The sequence below is a fragment of the Chelonus insularis genome, unplaced genomic scaffold (assembly GCF_013357705.1).
Source record: "Chelonus insularis isolate UGA/USDA-ARS -01 unplaced genomic scaffold, ASM1335770v1 contig_150_pilon, whole genome shotgun sequence".
NCBI lineage: Eukaryota > Metazoa > Arthropoda > Insecta > Hymenoptera > Braconidae > Chelonus > Chelonus insularis.
Genome location: NW_023276392.1, coordinates 676,247 through 688,896, shown reverse-complemented (window position 1 = coordinate 688,896; position 12,650 = coordinate 676,247). Strand labels below are relative to the sequence as shown.

The following is a 12,650-nucleotide window of genomic DNA, read 5'->3' as shown; positions in this document are numbered from 1 at the left end:
TATTATTCACAAATTGAGTTGTTAAATAGCACAGGATATCGTGAATGCAAATAAAACTGCAATTCAGTGAATTGCTGTGGTTTTTAATTTGCATTTTTAACGTAAATTTTTTTTTGTCAGCTTCTGCATGAAATTATAGAATAGAGTATTTAAAAAGTTTGAAATAATTTGTCATAAAGTTTGGAAATATGATATCTTCTGACTTTTTATCTATATAATACTAATGCGAATAGAAAAGAAGTTAAAAATTTTACCATTAGCACTTTTATACATTGAAAAGTATTATACTCACAAATAGCTCTTGTGCTCTTTTATTCTTTGCTACATCATACTTGGTTAAAAAGTCAAGTCTGAAGATTTTGAGATAATTGTGATGCACTTGAGGTTTAATGGGAAGTGTATGAATAGGCCACAAATTTTATGAGAGTCATTAAAATTTTTCAAAGTGTTTTTCTCTTCTGTCTTTCATCGTGAATCATAAAAATAAAATTAATCTTCTCCAAAATGTTTATCAGATGATATTTTAATCATGAATGAATTGAAAAAATTATATCAAGGATTTATAACTCACAATGAATAATTTTACATGAAGTAAGAAGCTATCTTTCGGCATTTCTTTATGTAAATTATTTTCAACAATGTTGATTTATTCAGTATACATTTTTTATTATTATTATTAATAATAAAAGAGAAATTTAAAAGTGTACTCAGAGAAGAAAAAGAGTGTGACAAGTTGATATAAAATCAATGTTTTACCTAGTTGCCAAATTGGTAGACTTGATGGATTGCTATCGACCTCACACTTCAAACTGAAAGGCATCCCTTCAAAGATAGGAGTTCCAAATCCAGGAAATCGTATTATCGTGAACGACGGAGAATCTGAAAAATAAAATGTATTTAAATGTTTATTTTATACTGAATGATACACTTGAGTTTCTTTTTTTTTTTTTATCTTTTTGGTGGGCTACACAAATCTTACCATATTGAAGATTGATGACTTTGATGGCTTTGATGAAAGACCATCAATATTTTATAGACAAAAATCTATATTTCAAGAATTAAATAATTTATATGGGAATGAATTCATTAATTACTCCAAAAAAAAAAATGGTGACCCAAATTAAGATTAATTGTCTTGAAAAAATTTTTAAATAGAAAATTAAAGTAAAGTGTAGAAACTTTTAAATAGTATTTTGAAAACTTCACTGCAATTATCATTCTAGAAATTACCTCACAGAAGGAGCCAAGTTAATTTTATCTCTAAATTGTCCTCGATTTTCTTCCTGACATATAATTTACAAGAAAAAATGAAGATTTTTGGAAAATTATCATTTGGCAAAAACATTACTGCTGGAGTTTCACACTGTGACATATCCTGCTGATTCATTATAATGATTAAAATGACTAGAAAAAAATTTTCCATAAATTTTATAGTTGCATTAGAAGAAGTTATCAATGAATAAAATTTATTACCAGCTTCTTTCCTTTCTTCATAGCATATATTACTCTTCATTGTTTTTTTTTCTTGGAAAAATTTATTATTTCATATGCGTGCCCGAAAAAAAACATGTTTTAAAATAAAGTTTTACATTTTTTTTTTTTTCACAGAGATATTGTTCTTTTCCAACGAAAATTAATATATCCACGAAGATGAAACAATTAGGATGCTGTTGATGAATAAATAGATTGCAATTTGAACATGAGAGATGATTATTGCTAAGATTAGATCAGTTATTAATTGAAGAAGCATCAAATTCCTCTATCAAAGTCTCTGAAAGGAATGACGGAGTTATTTGGCCAGCCGTAATAGTGCAGGAGCTAAGACAATACCGTGGTTAATGAAAGCTCTACTACCACCTCGTCTGCCATCTACTTCAGAACGGATTATATGATGAGGCAAATACCAAATAAAGCGAGCAATGTAATACAATAAGAACCATCGAGGCATTTTATCTGATTATAATTCTAAACCAATTTTAAGCTCCGTTCTATTAGATAGGTATTTATTTCATTATTCCAAAAATTTATTGCACTTTTAATTACTTGAGACAGACATAATGAAAGTATACCACTTATCAATGGATAGTTATAGTCATTAAAATTTTTTTCAATCAAATTCCATGGTAATATCACCTCGCTCATGAAACTTGCAAATTGTCTCAAAAGTTGAGAAAAGTATTCAAAGTCTTGGGTCATGAATGATTAAAGTTTACACGATGTTTTTTTTCTTGTCGAGGATTTTTTTTTTCCAGTTTATTTTATGCCGTGGGAAATGAAGAAGCAGAGTGAAAGACAGGAGTACTTGGAGGTTTAAATTTAACAAATTTTCAGTAATGACATATTTATGCAAGCCTATTAAATATTTATGAATCTTGAAGGACAATTTTTTCATATTGTAACCATAAAATAAAACATTCCAATCGCTTTTAAATTTCATTACTGTTATTAAAGCATATACAAAGGGTTTTCATTAGTGATTCGTTGGAAAATTTATGCAAATCATTTTCCCCTTTATTTTTATCTTTATTCTTCATCTTTTTATATCTCTCTTTTTTCTATCTCCAACCCCTCGATTCGACAATTTCCATGGTATTATTTCGATGAACGAACGTGACAGTCTTCCGAAAATTAAGAGGGCGAGGAGTAAAGGAAAACCAGGATCAGACGTGGTCACAGTGAATAAGGAATAAAATGAGTCAGACACACATGTAAACGTGACGAAGAGAAAAAAAGGGTGAAAGGAATAAAAAAAAATTCGCAATCATGAGGAATAATCTGTTGGTATGTATCGTAAAGTAACGATACAAATCTAGGGAGAGCTTAGAATATAATTGCGAATAGCAATGTGGCCAACTCTTTCTCTCTTATTCTTGCATAGTTTTTGTTCTGTTATTCTACGTTGAACGCGTGAGTCCAAGCGGAAAGAAAATCGCTGTCGCATCGTTTTAATGAAGTGTCGTCCGCACGCCATTTTATACGTTCTAGTGGGGAGGGAGGGTGGTGTTGCCTCGTGCAAGGGAATGGGAAAGGGTGAGAGAGACACTTCTGTGCTGATGGTAAAGGTACGAATTACATCGGTAGCAGTATTAAAAAAATCTGACAGTGGCAAGTTTAAATCGTCGTCGACAGAATGGACGTAGAGAAAAATATTCTAGAAAAAAAAACTAAAAATGAGATTGATGTAGAAATTCTCGTTTTAGTAATGAAAAAATAAAAAGATTGAAGAAAAGTGCAGGTAAAGGATAAGCGAGTTTCGCTCTAAATCTTCTAGAGGATGAGGTGACTGCAGCTCTATTGGATTTTCGATGATAGAAGGATCGACACAAACTCGAGCTTACACTGAAATTGCGATAAGTCTTTATAAGCACGTTTAAGATTGCTTTGCATCACCAAGAAATAAGTTAAAATAAAGATCCTAGTGAGCGATAAGTAAACCAAATGGAAGGATAATAATGATGGATCGATGATGGAAGATATATTTCAAGAGTAATACACACTACAAAAAAATTGTTGAGTGAAAATTAGCAGCTTAGACAAGTTAAAAACAAGCCAAGAGCTATGATAAAACTCATCAAAAGCTTCAATCATTTTTTCAATACAAAAAGAAATTGAATTGCATCAGATGGTCTAGGGTGACAACAGCGTCTTGTTGGGAGCAGTTTTTTTTTTTTATTGTTGTAGAATAATAATAATAATAATAAATATATATATATATATATATAGTTGAGCCAATAACTAAAGATCAGACGCAAATCTCGTTGAGACTAGGAATACATTTGTCGTCAAGCTGCACAGAAAGTTTCCTTCCATTCCAGATCAGTGGATTGATTGCAAGTGACAGCGTGTTCAGTACAGAGTCGACGTGCGCGCTTCTATCCTACTGTACACCTCCCGAGTCCTGTTAACGAGCTGCGTCCTGTATAAATTTTGGATGCAAATCGATGGGGAAACACGTCTTATCCGATCACGTCAGTGAACACAAGTCATCGTTCGTTGGAATTTCGATATATATCTGTATGATATTTTCTCTAACCATCACAACGCTGTTTATTTATTTATTTTATTCCAATTTTTTTTCATTTTTATTTTTATTCATATAATAATAATGACAATGATGAATACTGAGCTAAAAATTATATTCTCAGTAATTTGTATATGATTTATTGATGTTGGCATATTGTATAGAAGTTTTATTTTTGTGATCAATAAAATTAAAATTTTTTTTGTGCTACGAAAGAACTAATATTTGATTTTGATTGAATGTTTCACTTTGAATCAAAATATAATTTCAATTTTTTTATAGCTTTTGTGATGTGTAGTTTTATGTAAAAAGAAAAAAAAAAATTTTTTAACAAAGCGTCGATTACTGCAGTGAAAGAAGAGTTTAATTTGTATGACAAAAAATTGTTTTTTAATCTTTGTGAAAGTACTTTCTGCTGTTATTATTTAACAATTACACCAAATATTTTGTCATAATCCGTTTTTCCAATGAATAAATATTAACATTGAAAATATAGTTTCATAAAAATTTAATTCAGTGATTAGCATCATGTTGGAGACTGTAATTGCAACTTTTAAATTATAAATAAGCTTGAAAGTATGTTTTAAAATAATAATCATCATTTAAAAGAGTGAAAAAAAAAAAATTGGAAAGAGATTAATGGCACGTAACTGCAGCATGTAAATAATTAATAAAATAGCTTTTTACTTAAGAAGTTAAAATTTGAAAGTGTCAAAGAAAAAATGTGGCAGGTCCAGGTTTCAACTCAAAAACCAACGAAGCTCGTTATATCTCCGAGAGTTAGTCCAAAATCTTTGGCTTAACGGATAAGTGAGAGTGAGTGAGAAGCATTCGGAATGATGGACAGAGTTGAAGAGAGAAAAAGAACATAAAGGGTTCTTGGTGAAACGAGTATCCACATTGGTGGTGTTAGAGCTGCGCAACATTAAAGGGAAATACACTACTTGAAGGTGAAGCCGAGCGAAACGAACGAGGAGCTTTAAATTTCCACTTAAGGTAGGAGAAGGTTAGAGGCCTCTAAGCTGCCTTGAAATACTTTGTGCAACACGTCAAGAGACATGTAAATTGTTATTAAAGTATAAGATAGCATAAGACATCTTTATCTCACCGGATTTGGAGTCTTTAATCAGAATAATGAGACAACTTTGTGCTCTAATTTTTGCTTTATACAGTGCACTAGAATTTAAATGCTGATAATTTTATCTTGAAAATTTTTCTTTCAATGATAATTTGATTATTAATTAGAAGACAAATGTTAGATTATTAGTTGCACTAGAGTACAATTCTAATTAGAGAAACAAACTAGAAATTCTGCTTTTGAAAATTTTTATTTTAAAAAAAGTTGATGAATAAAACTAGTAAAAAAAACTTCATTAAAATTTTTTAGACCAAAGTTGAACTTCATCTGTGGGTTTTGATTTCTTATTCAGTTATCTTAATAATAATTTATCTCAAGTTTCCAACATTTATAGTATTTCATTACATTACTCAACTAAATATAGGTCTTGATTAATGAATATAAGCATCTTAAAATGGTTCTGAGTAATAATTAAGATAACGATTTTAATTTTTACTACATAAGCTAGTGTGGTTTTATTTTTGTCGAATGCTTTTTTGATATTAATTCTAAAAAAATTTTGAAAATGAGTCAAGTTAATCCTATTAAAGATATAAAATATGACACTTGATATTGGATAATTTTTTTTTTCATATTCTTATTTAATAATATTTGTCATCTTATAAAAGTATTGATCGATAAAACATCAATCTTTTTATTGTAAATTGATTTGCACCATAAAAATAATTAAGTTATTTGAATCAATGCTGGAATATTAGCACAATCTCCAAAGATCAATGGATTGATGTCACCATAATGGTGATGCTTCTTACTTATTCCAGAGTTATATTAAAGCTTTCAATAATCTGTATATACTTATAATCCATTATAAGTTGAAAATTTTTCTTTTCATAAAAATATATAATCTCATATAACTCCTGACTGGCTTGACGTAACCTTCCATCCTGTCTATTCACTGAAATGAGAACCATCTCCATCGTTTTGTGAATGTGTTGGTGTTACAAGAGGTTGAGAGGAAGGGAGAAAGTATAGGGGTTGTTATAAAGAAAACGAGGATAGTGTCAGTACTCTTGGCGTAGAAAGATTTCCGAAAGTAATTCTGAAAAGAAGGACGACCTGAAATTTTTCATTTGCACGTTCAACAAGCTCCAAGTCTCGGGCATTATATTTTCGCCCTTCCGTGTTATAAAACTCCAGTTGACTTCAAACGTCAACGACACTCTGTGCCATTTTATTAATACGTAAAACAATTTTTTATTCTTGTTCAAAAATACCAGCCATGTTTACTTTAGATTCATAAAAAATTACAACTTTACCTCCAATATCATTTTTCCATTATTTTTGTTATTTCACTATGGTTTTACTTCTTTCTTCCAACCAAATTATTTCCTAATGTGAATCATTGGATAACATATCAGAACGAAACCTTTCAACTTGAGTTAAAAAACATAAATGAAAGAAATTTTCTTTCATTTTCCAAGTATAACGTTCTATCACTTTGTCCTCACGTCGACCTTTATCGCGCTCGGAGCAAAGCTTGTAAATCAATTACAAGTCTCATGTGAGTTTCTTGAGAAAATAGCACGTACTGTTTCTATATAGCAAGCTTGATGCTTTAATACAATGTTCAACAAACTCTCGAGACTAAAACACTTGGCGATCTTTTAATTCATTTGTTCATTTTGCCATCAATTTTGTAATATCCATCACTCTGCTAACGTTTGTTATTTTATTTAATCACTTTTATAAGCGTAAAAAATATTGCTCTCAATAAATCTCTCACTTATTTAAAAAAAAATATTATAATAAATAATATATATATATATATATACAAATAAAGATAAAGGTAAAATCTTGTTACTTTTTATCAATTGCTTTTCAATAAAAAATCATATAACAGATCTAGCTTGATTAGGTGCTTTGAACTTTTGAAATATTTTAATAAATAAATTTTAATAAAACTCTATATCCATAGCAAATACTTTTATGCAGCAAATGTTATTATAGGTGGTGAGTTTATGACATTTAGTGATTTATTGGATCATAAATTATTACATCCAATAATTGAATATGATTTCAAAAGCGTATTGAAGAGACTTGTCAATCCTCTCAATTTTCATTTATTTTTCATCTTCATGAAAAAGTCAATATGGGTATCGTGTTGGTTAGACTAAAATCTGCTATGAATCGGTTTAATATGAGGAAGGTGAACCCTTCGAAAAGGTGATACTGATGATGAAAATCCACGAAAATACTAGGAAAAAAGTCAAGACGGATGATCCTGTGGGTTACGTAGCTGAAAGTAAATACAGGTTTGCGTGCGTTGGATGAAAGGAAATCCTATAATTGCGTTTCTACTAAGGTAGTGAAAGAGATGAAGCAGAGCCACATCTTGGCTGTGAATAACGTCGATATCTATCTCTTCAACTTGGTTTTTCTCATTTCGTTTCAACGAAATAAAACGATAAAATTCACCTTTCAATCGACCCACTAGTTTCTTTTGCATTCAATTACACATTCACTGATGAATAAGATAAAGTGTTACTTGAATATTCTTCAAATCAATGATTCATCTCATTATCTTGTAAATTAATAGTACCACTAGCTACAATTGGTTTAGATGTTTTGCTTTTTTATCCTCTCCTCAATCTTTTTCCCCAGTTAACTTTTCAGTCTTATTTTGACCACTTATTTTACGCCAGAATAAAGGATGCTTGGTAGTTTGGTGTGTTAAAGTTAGATGATGAAAGTTTTAGTCTAGCAGTTTTCTTTATAACTCTTCAGTGCAGTTTTACAGTAGACCTTGACTATGTTCTTCAGTATTGTTAGAATAGCACGTTTTCAAGCTCATCAATGTCACCTACAGGAACAATAGTATTTTATTATGGCTCAACTACAGGATCTTGAAGATAACCTGAGTCTTAAGTTAAGCTAGAGCTTGTGATGGTTCTCACGCCGTAGGTGTAGCTTCGCCATTCACGTCGAGTCCGGACTTACACTCTATCAATCATATTCAAATTTAACGTGACATCTCCTTGTACCTCTCGTACCTCTACTATATCTTGCATATCATATTCTGTCCACGATAGAAGCACGTTCTCCACCACTATTATAGTCTTACACTCATGTCAAACTGTTTCTGCTCAACACTTGACTCGACTATTTATTTATCAGCATTGTCTATTTATTATTAACTTTATTAATAATAAATACTGAATTGAATTGCTGCGATACTTTTTCTAGCTTTTTGTTTGAGATTAAAGTCGTAAAAGCTTTACATTATTTTTATAAAATATTTGGCTGCTAATCTTTGCTTATTCACTATCGGAAGGTAATTAAGTATTGCTTTCATAATGATCAACCAATATGCACTATTATAATCTGATAATGGAGCTATTAATATGATATAGATTTATTAAGATTTTGTGCAGCTATGAGGTAAAACCATTTTAAAAATATTTATACTATATTAAAATCTCTTGTTTCAATATGTTGGTAAAATGATGATGATTAAAAAAAATTTTAATTAGAGCTAGTTGTTACAATGATTGATAATGTAGATGGAAAATACAGTTATAATATTGAACATATCAAAACAGCCTTTAATTGTTGTGACTTGGTTCAGTGCAATTTTAAATCGTGTTTTTATAATTGAAGTATATAGCGATGAATCAGTATCAGTTGTCTGAATGTAATCAAACTGTGAAATTTTCCAACGTTTAGCAGAAAAGCAAGCAATCAACTACTGTGCACCCGTACAATTTTAATGCCAGTGAATGGAAATGGCACCCGCATCATTTGTGAGAAATAAATCGAGTGGAAAATTTATGTCATCAAGAGTTTCTATTGAGTAAAATATATAAGAAAGAATAATAATCAAAGTGACCCAGCAGAATATGTTCAATATGTATCAACTGCTGTATTTAATGCAGTACCTTGGTACTATTGATTAATATAACAAATAGCAATCAAGATTTATTCAAAGTAGTAAAACGAATAAATTTCTTTGATCGTTTATATTGTCAGATATTGATCTGCATCTTGTTGAAGACGTGAAGGGAATGCAGATTTATGTAGGGAGGGTTGCAGTGTTGGTTGTGGGAAAAGGTGGGCTTCAAGAGTTACTGGTTGGAATACGAAGAAGACAAAGAAGCTAAGGAAGAAGAAGAGAAGGCGACGGTACGCTCGGGAGCGCTGAAAAGGCGGTGCTGGGAAATAAGAAGAAGCCGTTCGAGTGATGTATATTCTCAGCCCCAAGTCTCTAGCAACCCTTAACCCCTGTCTTGTATCACCTACCTATACCTCCTTCACTATTTCCTCACTCTTTCCAACATCAGTTGTGTCCTCATTCGCACACTTGCCGTTTTTGTTGGTGTAAGAGTTAATCCTTAAGTAAGTTTTCCTGAAAACTGCCTGAAACTCGAACAGTCTGAGACTCCGCTGTAGACTACGAGCTAGACGGAGATCAAAAAATAAAGGAAGAAGCACAAGAACGTGAGGATAAAATAAGACAAGTCTTTAAAAGTAACTATAGTGAGTGGGGAAGCCTGATGCCTTGAAGAAAAGTAAAAGAAGTTGAAGAAAAAAATTTTAACTACAACAAACTACAAGCCAAAAAGTCTATGGGGTTCTATCACATAAATTGTAAACTAAAAATGTAATTAAAGATAACATAAAGACAATTAAAATTGAAATTAGAAAGTTTCACGGTTGGATTTTGCATTTTTTTGTCTGGTATTTTTTTTTCAGTCTGCTGATAAATCAACTTTAATCGCTTCAATTAAATGAAAAAAATTTTTTTTTAAATCAGAGCTAGAAAGTTAGCACTTAATTTATCACTTTTTGCAAGCGAATTTCCGGAAAATATTTCATCACAAAAGCTAAAATTTATTGAGGTATTTGGTTTCAAGAGTTGATGAATTTATAAAATGTAAAAATTCGTATACTTTCATTAGTTGTAATTGTGGTGTAAAAAAAATTTGTGCCGGAGGCATGCCGCTGGAGTTCCAAATTTTAATTCCACTGTTAAGACGAAGTGGTAGACAAATTTGGAACTTTTTTTTTGTAAAAAAAATAGAAATTTCCAAGAAAATTCCAAACTGTTCCAAGTTTAAAAAAATTTCAAGCTACTTAATTGATTTGTTATTAACTCTTCACCTCATTAAAAATTAATTAGTATAATTTTCTCCATTTTTCTTCAATTATTATGAATTTTACAAGAACAATTTGACAAAGAAAAATTCTACTTTGATGAAAAAAGACATCTTTATCTCCACACAATTATTTATTGAACTGTGAATGTTCGTATGCTATTGAGAGTTTTTAATTTAAAAAATAATTATTGGAAATATAATTAAATCAATTAAAAAAGAATATGAATATAATAAATTCAATATTCTAGCAGAATAGTTAAAAATTATTGAAATAGTTCAATCACCAAATTATTATTAGGTCATTGATTATTAGTTTTCTTCTATTTTTCAATATTAATCACTTCAATAAACTGGTTTTCGATTTAAACGCTTCAATTAGTTAATATACTTTCATTTAGAAGTTGATTAAAGTTAGAGAAGAAAGGCTTCAAATATATATAGAATTTTTGACAAATTTTAGAGATTTAATTCCAATTTATTAAAACTTTATTAGAAATAATTAACACTTAATAATTTGAAGTAATAAAACTAAATGAATTAGCCCTAAATTTGAATAATATTCTTAAGTAAATAATTATAATGCATTATATCAAGTAGTTGAACTTTAGAACATGAATACCCAACCGATCAATTTGTTAGAAATGATCAGAGCAATGTTGGAGTTTGCAATTATATGTACCACCAATTCAAACATTGATCGCTTAATAGTATAGAATATAGATATTGAACTACTTACATTGAACATCAAGAAGTATGCTGGCATTCATTGGAGTGGTGAGAGTGACATGTCGGGCAGTGCAAATGATAGTAGCATTGTGATGTTTCCGTTGAACTTTGAGGTGGGCTCCACTATGACCTGCACCACGAGTGGACGGAACGACAGTCAAATTGTCTGGTGGTTGTTCTGGGCCTTCCGTCGACACAGTTTGTGCTAGTGTCATCCCCCAAGACAAGGCCGATGGTGGGTTACCACCCTCAGCAGCACATTCCAATGCGAGTTCCGAGCCTTCCTTTACTGGTACAAACTGATTTCCCGGGTCTAAACGACGACCATCTATCAGTAGATAAGTTGCCCGAGGTGCTTCTGAAATGCCAATTACAAATCTGCTTATTACAGAGCCAATTAGACCATTGATGATGAAAATATATCACAGGGTATACATCAAAGAGGTCTTTTACGAGAGATTAATTATTTGTGTGCAAACTTATGTCCCATTGGACTAATTTGTTCTCACTTAGCTAACTTTATTGGTGTAGTGGCATCTAGATATGTAAAACGAAGCAATTTATGAAGCTAATTAAGCCACGTTTATCCTCCATCCAATAATGACTTTAATTCAAAAATGGAGTTTGATTTCAACAGGATTTTAAGATAGAAAATGATACAAGAGTTGAAGTTTTATTTAAAATTATTATTTTTCTCTGTTGTATCAAAATTATGTACAAGTTTTTCAAGGTACATTGACTCAAGATGAAGCTTCAGCTGAGCTATGACCCCATTTTATATTGAATTTTAAGTAAGGTCTGTTTCAACTTATTCCACATCATCAAAATTGATAAAAAAAAGTTTAGTTGAATATTTTATATTCAAAATGTCTTCAAGATAAGAAAATTCTCATAAACTAATATTCTAATTTAATAATAATATAATTTTTAAACTTGAGCTGTCAATGAAATTAATTTAATAAACAGATTTAAAGTAAGATAATGTCTATAAGAGTTGGCTTCAAGGAAAATTTATGTTTTAAATGAAATTTTAGTTTCAATAGCTGTCTAATCAAAATGTTTAATTACATTTAATATATGAAATAAAATAAAATTGCATTGACAGACTATTAAATTGAAACTTGGTTGTAAATTTTAATTTTATTTATAGAGTTTTATGAACTTTTATTTCTTTGTTCAATGTTTTTTATTCATTCTCTAATAATATAAGATGGACTATGATAAACCAATAGAAAAAGTTTTGGAAAAATAATGTAACACATTTTCGAGACAAAAAGTTACGAGCTTAGGACGAGTTTGGAGAAGGATACAGCAGGTGTTAATACCAACACACAACGTCGTTTTACTTTGGGTAGTATACTTTGGCGACCTCTTGGAAACGCATTTGCTACACGTGCTGCATCGTATCATGAGACAGAATTCCCCTGTTGTTCTCCTTTTCTTGCACTATATCCCTTTCCCTAACTTTTCGCTATCATTTTTGTAAAATTCCTACCATATTCTGTTAGCTTTAAAAAAAACATCACAACATTCTCTCTATAATATCCAACTGGTAAAGTTTCCTCTTTTTTTACACTTTTTATTGACAAGATTACTTGTATTTTATTATTTAGATTTCATCTTCTCTTGGTATGAAATTTTTTCATTTTAAGCCAAAAATCTATAGCTCTAG

At 30.4% G+C, this 12,650-nt stretch overlaps 1 protein-coding gene across 1 annotated transcript in view; it reads right to left on the bottom strand.

Moving 5' to 3' along the window:
• tei (teiresias) overlaps positions 1-12,650 on the bottom strand; it is a 129,405-nt gene that overhangs the window by 34,948 nt on the left and 81,807 nt on the right. The window contains exons 6-7 of the mRNA XM_035078025.1: positions 10,989-11,336; positions 757-879 (exon numbers count right to left, since the gene is read on the bottom strand). Of these exons, the coding sequence (XP_034933916.1) occupies positions 757-879; positions 10,989-11,336 (471 nt within the window). The remainder of the gene's footprint in view (positions 1-756; positions 880-10,988; positions 11,337-12,650) is intronic.